General features: G+C 38.9%; 1 protein-coding gene across 2 annotated transcripts in view; it reads left to right on the forward strand.

Annotated features, from left to right (window-relative positions):
* The window catches only part of adamtsl3 (ADAMTS-like 3), a 601,993-nt gene that overhangs the window by 359,246 nt on the left and 230,614 nt on the right, over nucleotides 1-12,133 (forward strand). For both annotated transcript variants that reach the window (XM_078530447.1, XM_078530448.1), the window contains exon 9: nucleotides 6,448-6,605. In XM_078530447.1, the coding sequence (XP_078386573.1) occupies nucleotides 6,448-6,605 (158 nt within the window). The remainder of the gene's footprint in view (nucleotides 1-6,447; nucleotides 6,606-12,133) is intronic.

Consider the following 12,133-nt stretch of genomic DNA (forward strand, 5'->3'; position numbering starts at 1 on the left):
TGGAGAGAGAAACAGAGTTAACGTTTCAAGTCCATATGACTCGAGTCCATATCCTTTGTAGAAAAGTCATGTGGATTTAAAACGTTAAACTCTGTTTCTCTCTCCACAGATGCTGCCAGACCTGCTGAGTTTTTCCAGCATTTTCTGTTTTTATTTTGCAAAGGATTATTTGTTTCATCGGTTGAGTTTCTGTTTTTATTCATTCTTAGGCGTTTGCACATTTCTTGTAGAGAAATGTTGCTTGGTATTAGAGGTTGTGCTGCTTTATAACAACAATGTTGTTAAGCCTTCTAAAATAATATGACAGTGACTGAATTAGAATTGTTTTTATGACATTGTATTCTGAGCCATTTATTGATTAAATTCTACGATGCTGTTCATTCTTCCATGTGAATTGTACAGCAGTGATCTTAGCTCACATTTGTCCTAATTTTTATATGAAAGTTCTAAGAAAAGATAGCAACGAGTGTTAGGAAAAACATACTGATCAGATATTGCACTTGCTTATTGCCTTGTATTGTGTGCATTTGTAAATATATAATATCATCTAGTTTGTGTAACTCCCTAAATTTGGCCACGTTCATACATCTTAATCTGGCAAATGTGTAAAAGCGGTATGGAAGCAATCTTTTCAAGAACATGTTTGTATCTGTAAATATGGTGTTTTTATTATAATGCAGCCAAGCTGAGGTAGTAGTGCCAGTTATTATAACAAAGTTACACTGTTTTGGGATTTGTATCATTGGGAAAAAATGAAAACCACTATGTTCATAGCTAATTCCAAGAGCCCTGTGTAATCGGATTATGTATCTGCATTATTTCCTGAAGAGAACATGTTGACACAGAGAATAATTGTTAAAGTTGCAATTTCAACAGTTATTTTTGCTTTTGAAAAATTGAAATGTACTCCAATTGATGGTATCCGTAAAGAAAACCTCAATTCAATCATGTTCTAATAGTAAGTCTTTTAGTGTTTGCACAGAAACATGTTTGCTGCTCTTTAATCTGCCTATAAAGCTGTGTTGTCATAAATTGTCCTTCTCAAAGGCAATTAGGGATGGGCAATAAATGCTGGTCTAGCCAGTGATGCCCACATCCCATGAATGAATAAAAATACATTTTAAAAAGCTGGGCAATATACTGCGATGACATAATTATTACTTAATTTTTTAAGTAATAGGTGTAATATTGATTTCCTGTATTCAAATCCAAGTTCCAATTTTAGTTGACATTTTTATTTCAAGCACAATGTTCCATGTTTCCTTTTCCTCTTCTTTCTGTCCTTTGCCTTTTTTTCCTCAGCTCCCTTCCTAACCCGTGTACCTAACCCGTGTGCCTATCAGAGGTTAGCATTTTTGTAATTCAGTGTTGTATTCTCTCCTTGGTCAATGAGGAAAACTAAACACAGTAGTTCATGTGAAATATCTTAATCCTAGCACTGGTAATGTCTGGTTGGCAGACAAGCTGTGAACGGAAGACGAAAACACATGGGATAGGCAATTTTGTTGCGTTCTGCAGCCTGCAGTGTAAAGAATAGCTTCCATAGGCTTTCATGATGCCTGCATTCGGTCTACCAAGTCAGTCCATAACTTTGGCATTTACAACTTTGAGGTCTTCAGGTAGTTCATATCTCTGGGAACATCTGCCTCATCTCTCAGGCCCCTCACAAGAGCTTTCCTCTGGTTCGCTATTGAGCCTCCCTCTTGAACTGATTTGCATGACAGGCATGAGGTATACCTTCAGGTGAATACACATTGTTACTGGCACTGCATCTAACATTTGCACACCTCCTTCCACATCGCAACTTTGCCTGAAAGCAACAAAGCAATTACTTAACTAAGATACAAGCATTTTCTAGAAAGAGAGGAAAGGTAAAGGAAGAAAATTGGAGAGAAAAGAAGAGAAAAATCAAAGGCTATTTTCCAATTCAAGAAAAGCAATGCAAATAAGATTGATACTTGTGACTGATTTCAGTGGGATTAGCTAGGTAGATTGCCGTCGTCTATATAAAAGCAAAATGCTGCGGATGCTGGAAATCTGAAACAAAAACAAAAATACCTGGAAAAACTCAGCGGGTCTGACAGCATCTGCGGAGAGGAACACAGTCAACGTTTCAAGTCCGAGCAACTCTTCATCAGAACCCTTACATTCCTGTGATTGATGATTTAGGGAACAATAGGCCACCAGGCACAGAGGCTATGAGCTCCAATTTCACGTGGTGGTTAGTTAATTATTAATGGTTGCTTTTCAAAGGATTTGTGACAATATTTTCAATGGCTATAAAAAATGTACAACTGAAAACAAGATGGTCCTAGAATGGGTTGGGATATTCCCTCAGCCTACAGTAAATTAGTCATTAAGAAGGTCTTTCACTTCTTCTGTCTGAGTAAGTTGCCTGTTCTCTTTTGCCAAAAGTTCTCCTAGGACTCAAACCCAAGATTGACTCTTCATGACGCTTTATGTCACTTTGTCAAATGACAGTCCTAATGTTCAATGGCTTAAATTTGCCAGTATGATCGCAGTTTGAATTACTGGAGATGTGCAGCCTTGGATATTGTGTACCACTGGTGTGACAGAGCTTCATAATGGATTGACGCAACTTAAAGCAAGCGTGGAGCACCATGGTTATCATTAGGACCCGAAGATAACCAACAAATACAAATGTACTTATTGAGCATTAGCTCATTCAAGAGTTGGGGGAGGCAAAGCTAGTCACATGCTTTGAACTGCAGAGCTGAAATTGCAGGAAGGATGCATTTTTTAAAATTGCTCCCATAAGGTAGAGCTCATGCTATTGAAATTGACTATTCAGGAAATTGGCGGGGGAGGGGTGGTGGTGGAGTGTAGAAGCTCCACCAATCATAATGAAGTTTCCTGATTCGGCTGGAAATCTAAGCGTGGCTGAATTTTAAATCTGCACGTTCGAAGGAGCTGAAGGAGAGAAATGGTCTTGTGAATGAAAGCAGTCAGTTGCTGCTCTCATTCTTAGCTCTGGAAAAAGTGCATGGAGCAAATCATTTCATCAGTTCACTCTGCGGATCATGTTTCAGAGATCGGAAATTAAGACCAAACAGGCTTCAGCACCGTCAAAGCAGGCCACCATTAGCTGTAGCGAGGCATTGACATTGACAGAGATGCACGACAGGAGGCAGTGCAGGACCTCAGCAGGCTAGAGAAAGTAGTGGCAAGATCAAAGTCCAACCTTGTGCAGACTCATCAGGCTGAATCACGAGCTCCATTTTTGAAAAATATGGCAGGGAACAGAAATACTTCTGAGGACAAGCAGTTGCCAAGGTTGTGCTCTGGGAGCCATGTCAACAACCCTCTATCACCTACCAGTCTCTTGAATGAGCAGGTACTGTATGTTTTCCCCTCAATTTCTTATCACACCAAGAATCCTTTGTGAGATTGGGGGAGGGGGGGGGCAGAGAAGACATTGCCGTTCTTGTACCAACCCACTTACAGAGCAAAACTGGGTGTTCAGACTTTATGTTTCAGTATCAATTGAACTTTCGATTTTGCACCTGCCGAATTCAGACCCATGGGCCGATACTGTACAGCAACCGGAGAGTTTCCTGTTGACCGCACATATTTTAAGAGGGCCAACTTAGCGAAGCAGGATTTCCTAGTACCGCTGCTTACATCTGGAAAACCCTCAGCTATGAAACTTCATAACGGAAAGTAGTTTGAATGCATTTGCGAGGGTATTAAGTGTAAGCAATTGGAGGTGTGGTATTCCACTGATTTTTGTTTAATTTTAAATGTTGTACTAGGGCTTGTACTTGGCTCTTTGAGAGTTCATATTGTTGCAATTTCTGCTTGTCAATTGTTATTTAGCAGGATTGTCAGTTGGGAAAACCCGACAGATTCCAAATTCCCCAAAGTCATCTGGAAAGTAAGGCTGTTGACAGAAACCTTGAAGCTGGGATTTGAGAGATTTTCTTCAACAGAGTTTTATCAGTTCTTTGGATCTAGGGGCTTGTATGAGCCCAAGTTTCTTGCACTCTTCTGGCAAACAAAATTAGAGAGATTTTTGGTACATAATTGCATGTGGCATTGTTCATGGTCAGATGATAATCAAATTCTCTTTTTCTATTTACATTGGCGCCTGACTAGGTCTGAGAGCAAAAACTACACTGGCGCCTGGATAAGCACAGGGTACAGTAGCAGCAATAAAAATTCTTTTTTCAACCCCAGTTTGCATATTAAAAGCGGCATCCTGCCTGAAACAGGCAGGTGCTCTGGCTGCTGTTCTCAGGACCCAGCTTAGCATGGCAGGAACCCGAGGGCCAGTGATGAGTGATGATGAGAAACAGACTTTATGCTTAAGCATGCTACTGCCCGGTTTACACAGGGCAGAGGCAGTTAAAATCGGCCCCTCCGTTAAAACCAAGTGTGCAACCCCGGGGAATCCTGTGGTCACTTTTTTTAGGTGAGTAGAATACAGAATCTTCGTGAACAGAGATCAGTAAAATGCTTGAAACGGTTAAAACTGTGAAAGTAATTTACTTCCAGTTGAAAAGGCTGCTGCTAATGGAAAGGAGCTTTGATCAGCAGACTCTAGAGCTGTACCTGACATGACAGGTTCTGTGACAGCTCATTGGTCAAGTTAAAATGAGATAGCCGATTCAAAACACCACCTACAGGCATGATGGAGAATGCTGACAGCTAACTAGACATTTTAATATTACAAATTCCATAGGAAATGTTTACATAGTAGTTTTCAATTGAATGCATGAGGCAGAGAAGAACTTTAGTTTATTACTCTGTTACTACCATTGGTGACTATGTCTACAGCTGCCAAGGCACTAAGCTCTGGAATTTCCACCCCCCTCCCCCATCACCCTGAACCTATCCATCTTCCTACCTCTTTCCTCCTTTAAGATGCTCCTTAAAGCCTACCTCACTGACCCAGCTTTTGGCCATCTGCCCTACCGTCTCCTTCCACGATTAGGTTTTGCTTTAACCATTCGATGAAACAGCTTGCAACGGTTTATTACGTTAAAGGTGCTATATAAATACAAGTTGTTGTGAATGGCGAAGAGTGGTTCTTGGACTCCATTCGTTGTTTTTTCCAAACAAAATCATTTGATTTTGTCACTTGTCTCAGGAAATCAAAGGTCTTGTATTTCTTGCACAATCTTGTATTTCTTAAATTGAGAATTTAAATGATGTGCAGCGAGATTTTGCGTTCTTTTTAAGAAGCACAAAATATTTATGAAAACCTCAATGTTCAGATCTCAAATAAGGAAACTCGGTGTGAATTTAAATTTTATCCCCACAGGAAACATCCAACATTAAATTGGCCGCCTATTTTACTTTTAGAAAGTGAAATGGCGATGGGGTGAGGGGGGGAACAAATCGATCCCATCAGTTTCTCGCTTGACAGGTGAGGTTAAAATTAACCTCAAGGAACGAAATGAGATCACTTACCTCATTAATCTTTCTACACCACCTAATCTCTTGAAGGAAAGCTTTGCGTTTTTCCTCATGGATTTCCAAAGGAAATTAAGCAACAATCTAGACTATAAATTTCCCATGAAGTAAAATCTTATTGGATGAACCCATCACTAATCTTACATTTGGAAATTTGAGTGCTAGAATGTTTTAATTGTGTAACTCCCACACAACAGATAGGTCAAAGCCTATTCTGCTTGTGTATTTGCTATCTCTTGGGCTAACATACATGGGAAGAACTTCAAATCCATCCACAAGGCAGCTATCTAAAATACTCTATATAAATATTCAAAAGCACAATTGGGTTAAAGACAGAACAAAAAAAACTACATGACTGTAATATTTGAAGTGATCCCATCATGTGGTTTTAAAGAATTTCACTACTAGTTGGTATATTTCTATTTTTCTGAAAAGATTAACACGTGAGCAAAGTTGATTGATTATGGAAGATATGGTTGTAGACTATGTTCTGTAAAATATGTTAGAATGCCTACATCCAAAACATATAGCCAGTCTATCCCTGTGGGCTTCTTTTCTGAGCTAGCACCCCCTAAATTTGTGTGTAGTACCTTGTATTCACACTCTCAATGTTTTGAGTGGCTAAAGCTACAAATCATATTCAGAGTGAGTCCTTCCACACAATTAATCAAAGTGAAAGAGCCATGGGGAGAATTTCTCAAAAGGACATTGTGTTTGGATGATACCCCTTTTTGAGATGATAGTAGTGATTTAACTGTAAGCATTGAACTTTCAAAGAATGAAGAAAACCAAAGCTATGGCAGGTAATCCAACATTTCACATACACTGGGCTTGAGCTTTTGTGAATTTTGATTCATGTAATTTCTACCAACATTTCTCCATGAACGTATTTAGAAAACTGTAGCTGTTCGTGAATCTGTGTAATAACATTTGCATACTTTGTTATTGAAAAGATGTCAAACAAGTTGGAGGGTCACAAATGTGTAACTATCTGAATGAAATTTATTTCAGATATAGAATCGAAAACTCTACAAGGGCATAAAGGAGATCACGAGCTAAACGCTTCAGGAGTATCTGTCATTGAGAATACCACAGTCGAGTTTCAGAAAAGCTCTGATAAAGAAGTTCTGAAGATGCAGGGCCCACTGGGCGCAGATTTTATTATTAAGGTAATTACGGAAGTTCGATATTTCTTAACTGGTCTGCATCATAATTTACTGTGCAACTGCCATCTTCAAAGTAATGCCACTGGAATTGATCTAAAGAGCACTGAAACCATAAGGAGCATTCAGTTAGATTTAGCTGTAATGGGCCATGTGTCACCTATTTTGTGCAGTTCTTGGAAGAAATAAGCAAACTAGAGGATGAAGGCTATACACTCTATCAATTTAATTGGATTTTCGGCAGGCGTTGACAGAATTCTTTGTGAGAGTCAAAGAGGGCTAAAGTTTATGAAGTTAATGGCAAATTAGCTAGCTGGATTCAAAACTGAGTTGGCAATAGAAAAGAGAATTTTGGAATTTGGACACATGGGGGCAGTGATTAGGTGTTGAATGGGGTGGGTGTGCGGGGGGCGTGCAGGGTTCTATCCTAGATATCCTCCTGTTTAAACTGTTCTAAATAGCCTGGGAAAGAATACTGCTGGTAATAATCATCAGCAGTTACTGATGATATCAAACTATATGGCCAGGCAACCAAAAATAATGATAATTAGCATTCAAAAATATCTGGGCCAATCAAGCAGATTGAGGAAGAATCCAAGAATAATGTTGATGTAATCTAAGGTACACTGGAACAGAAAACAACAAATTTCCATACAGTGTGACAAGCACTGTTTGCCCGTGACTTAAAAGGTCTTGAGCATATAATCTAGGTTGACAGTTCAAAGTAGCACTACAGAAGCGCTGCATTTTCAGATGAGACTTTAAACTGAGGCCCTACCTACCTGTTCAGTGGAGATAAAAGTTGACAGTCGATTGAGTTGTCCTGATCAACGTTCCTCCCCCAACCAACATTACCAAAAACAGATTAACGCGTCAGTTATTTTTATTGCTGTGGTAGGAATTATCTGACCATTGACTGTTTACCTCCATAACCGAAACTGTACTTCAAAAATATCAAGCACTTTAGGATATTGCAAGGGCATAAAAGGTTCTCTCTCTTTCTTGCTTGTAACTATTGACCATTCATCAAAAACTTGATAGAGTTGTTGTCACAAAAGAGAGTCAAATCCAGCTCACGGACACTACACATCAGAAAGCGTTACTGTCCTCATATAGTGTAATCTTGATGCCATTTTTGGAATTTTATGTAGAGTGTTTGACATCTGACCTTCAGAAAGATACTGGAGGGTTCCGAATAGAGCAACAGACTTGAAACCAGGATTTTTATTTTTATTTATATAAATAAAAATGAAAATACTTTTTTATTTTGTCCAAGCTAAAATAAAAAACTGAAAGCATTGAGGTTGCGTTCATTAGAAGAAATAACATTGAAGGAAAATGTAATCCGTATTATTGAATGGCTGAGGGGAATCGATGGCATGGACAATAGCGGGTCTTTTGATTCCACTGTAAACACAGAATTGGCATGAGATTTAGAATTGCAAGAAACAGTTTTCCTCAGTTAAGTAGCAGATGTGTGAATCAAATTGTGAGCAAATACAGGTTGGCATTGCATACATCCTTCAAAAAGGAGTTGATTATATATCTTGTTCGATATCGAATTAGATGTTACGGAGACAGATAGGCACAATGTAGTCAAATACTCCAGAGAACACCATCTCCTCTACTGTCCATAACTGATGCAATACACCAGATGGGAGCATTGGAGTAAAAGATGGAGAATGAATAATGTCCGTGGAGACCAGCAAGCTGAAGCTAAATTGTGCAGTGTAAGGAAGAACAGGCGAGCATTGTGGATTTTTACTAGACTGCCTTTGGAAATCAGGAAGTATTTACAAAGAAAGAAAGGTTTGTGTTTATATAGCACCTTTCATGACCTCAGAATGATCCAAAAGTACTTTGCAGCATTGAAATGTAGTCACTGTTGTGATGTCAGAAATACTTTATGAAGTATTTCCACTCAGTGGATGAAATAAGTGGGGTAGAATCTACAATAGGATAGGTTGTACATAGCCTGTGGAGGAATGAGTTTGATAGACAGTGCACTCCATGCTCATTTCAGAACTTGTGTCTGAATTTCAACAACGGATGTTTTATGAAAGCTATAAAGGTAAAAATTACTGTCAGTGACATTGTGTGAGCACTTAACATGCCTGTATTAAATATTTTTATCCATTATTTTAAGGGAGGAACTAGCCCATTTGGAGGAACTGTTCTATTTAGCCAATGTTAAGCTGGGAAAACTGTTAAACATTCCTAGCTTTGATGGTAGACAGACAATCAAGGAGCACATCAGCAGTCAAAAACAGTTCTATAGAGGTAAAAGTGGGTGTTCAAGTGTGTACACAAGCTGATCCCTTGTTTATATTAGATGTTGCTTGAGGAAAGAATAAGGTGGATCTCAGGGTAGAGCCTTGGAGCATGCTGGTGGTGAAGATGTGCGCATGGGGATTCTGTTGCAGGAGCTCTGCTGGTTGGGTTAGGGTAAGTAAGAATGTAACTATGACAGGGCAGTGACATACAGTAGATCAAGGAGCAGAGGCAGAGATGTCAACTGTATCAAGAGGCAGTGTGGTCAAGAAGAGAGAACTTACTGCAGTCGCAGTCACAAAATTAATTCAAAGAACTTTTAAAATAACAATGACAAATCAAAAATGATTCCTTCAGAAGCCACATTCAACCCCATCATCGCTGAATCTCCCATTGCCACAATCCTGCATAATAATTGCATTCCTCCTCCATGACATTTAAGCAGGGAGGGAGAATCAGTGATAGGAACCATTTTGGATCACGCTTGAACAGCATTAGGAGAATCCTGGGAATGATGATTGACCTAGTCGGGATTGTGGGTAGCTATAAGAAGAAGGGGAGGAAAGGTAAACTCTTAAACAAAAAATAATCTTTGGTTCAACCAAAACCATACTGTGGATGCCTATTCCCCCTTGTAAGCCAGCCAACCAAGTTCAAAATCACACACTCTCTTGAATATGTTACATAAAGTAAAAGTTGGCTAAGCTTACATGATGGCTCAAATGCAGTGTCAGGATTCCTGTGCCTGAACAAGCCAATCAAGCTTGACTTCTACTCTTTGACTTGATTAGAGCTGCTTTGTGGTGTTACAGCAATAAAATACACTTTGCCAACTTTCCGATGAAGTAATATGGTTAAAGAATAAAACTTGTGCTTACTTCACTGTATGCTGTTACATTTTTGGGTTATTACACTAGATAGGGTCCAACTCCTGGAAGTGAATCCAGGGTCCGTTAAAAATTAAGTGTCTACAGATTGATACTCAACATTCAGGTAAATATAGCAAGACTGGCTTGTTCATGCATCATGTGACAATCATGCAATCTCCTTGATTTTGGTAGGCAGAAAAATATTGGATTGTGGCTCACCTTAACATTATCTCTTTAAAAAAAAAGAATGGATTCAATTTTGGTCCACAAATTGTCTCTCAGTCATTTAAGTTTTTCTGCATGCATACATTGAAAAAGAGGTCTCAATTTTGGGGGGGATCTGCAAGTTTGAATGAGTCTTAGCTGAAGAACAACTTGGTCCCCAGCAATTGTTAAAACAAAAATCAGGCATGGTGAATTTTTTAAAGAGTAATTAAGAAATTATCAATGCCATAATTCCATGCTAAGAAGTTAAATAACAAAAGTAATTGTCATTTGGGTACATGGTTTAGCAGAACTGAATGAGAGGAAAACCACAGTTAGAAAATGAAATACAATTGTCTTATTCCAAGTGAGAGTTTTATGAAATAATGTATTTATGATCACGTTACATTCAACATGTCTTTTCAGTTGCCTATATAAACATTAATATGTTTTAATTCATCTTGCTGAATACTGCTGTAAAATGAATTGGATGTATAGTATTTGAAGCACATTCAATGAATAGCTTTATTGTCATAATATTTTTATAATATGAACTTTCAACTTCTGAGTTTTCATTATTGATATCTTCACATGGACTTCGTAAGAAACTGGTGCTTGTTCCTTACACCATGTGCAATGGGAGAAAGATCAAATAATCTGCATTTCTCTTACCATCAAGGCCTCTCACCTCAACATTTTCTGCACAAATTATTTAACTTCACATGGCATTAAAAAAAAACAGTAGCTGTCTCTGTTGCCCAATTAATAATTATTTTTTCTTCCTTTCTAGCACGCTCCCTTTTCTCATTATTCCATTCTCCCCCAATTTTCATTTCATTCACTCTGTAGGTGTCAACATTTTCCACACTTTATCATTACTTACTTGCACGCCTGTCCTCCACTCTGCTTCCTGCTCTTTCTATATGTCTCTCATTATCTATGTTTTGTCTCCCTTTTATGTTCTCCATTCTTTTTATATGCCTCTCACACACTTTCTCCCCCTAGGTGTCTCTTTTTTTCCCTTTCCTCTCACCTCAAGGCAATCTGGATTGAGACTTGAAGTTCTGATCCTCAGATAGCTAAATGAATGATGACACCTCTCCTTGGATATGAAGGAGGGGGAGAGCTGGCTCATGGCAAACATTACTGAGGTAAGGTGCATTTGGCTCTGGGTTGAAGGCCATTTCTGTCACCTTCATATGAATGTAAGAAACAGGAGCCAGAGAAGGCCGTTTGCTCCTTCAAGCCAGCTCCACCATTCAATAAGCTCATGACTGACCCCCTACCACAACTCCACTTTCCCTACTATCCTCAGTCCCTTTGACACCTTCGTATCCAAGGAATTGCTCTCCGTCATGCTGCACATTTGGGGTTTTTAGCCAGAATTAGCACTATCCCAGACTGCAAGCTACTGGATCATCAGTGTCAGGTAACTGGACCTGGGCTGGATAGAGGAGAAGTGGGGTGGGGGCATGTGGGTGATTCAGGCTTATCTAGGATAGGAGTGAGACCCTGGGTACGTCAGGATTTGGGAACTGGACCCTGGTGGGAAGGAGTGGGATGCAGCACAATTGGGGCCATCATTTATTATTTTAAAGTCGATTGATCAATTAAAGGTAGTTAATGGATGAAAAAACTAATTTGTTCTGTGAGAATTATGCAGCCAAACTTGGTTTAAGATTGTTAAAGTACAGCAAGGTGAAAGGGTTGCCACAAGTTTTGGTGACACAAACTGGACAGTGAGCTTTCTGAGCATCTTAAACTATAGCAAGATATAGTCTTATCTAAAAACTAACGACAAATGAAATTTTTCAGTCACTTAGTTTCCAGACAAAACGGACAAGATAACACGTATTTTTTGAACAATCAATAGATAATATGCCAGTGCATGGTGCAGTTTAAATATAATAAGACAAGCTATAATTTGAACTGAAGTGAATTCTGAAATTCCAGACGCTGATCATTTAATTTGGCAGCTTCAACAAACATAATACTTGCATAAGAATGATGACTGCATTCTCTGGACTCCTTTCAAAGTTTCCTGTAATTCTGTTCTCAATGTACCTGAATAGTTGACCTCACAGAACAGCCAAGGCTTGGCTTTGTTGGAAAATTGTTGTACCCAAAGGCAATTCTTGATTAATTTTTTCATATCAGTCAATATGCCCACAATATAGAAAAACAAATTGG

The sequence above is a fragment of the Cetorhinus maximus genome, chromosome 26 (genome assembly GCF_964194155.1).
Source record: "Cetorhinus maximus chromosome 26, sCetMax3.hap1.1, whole genome shotgun sequence".
NCBI lineage: Eukaryota > Metazoa > Chordata > Chondrichthyes > Lamniformes > Cetorhinidae > Cetorhinus > Cetorhinus maximus.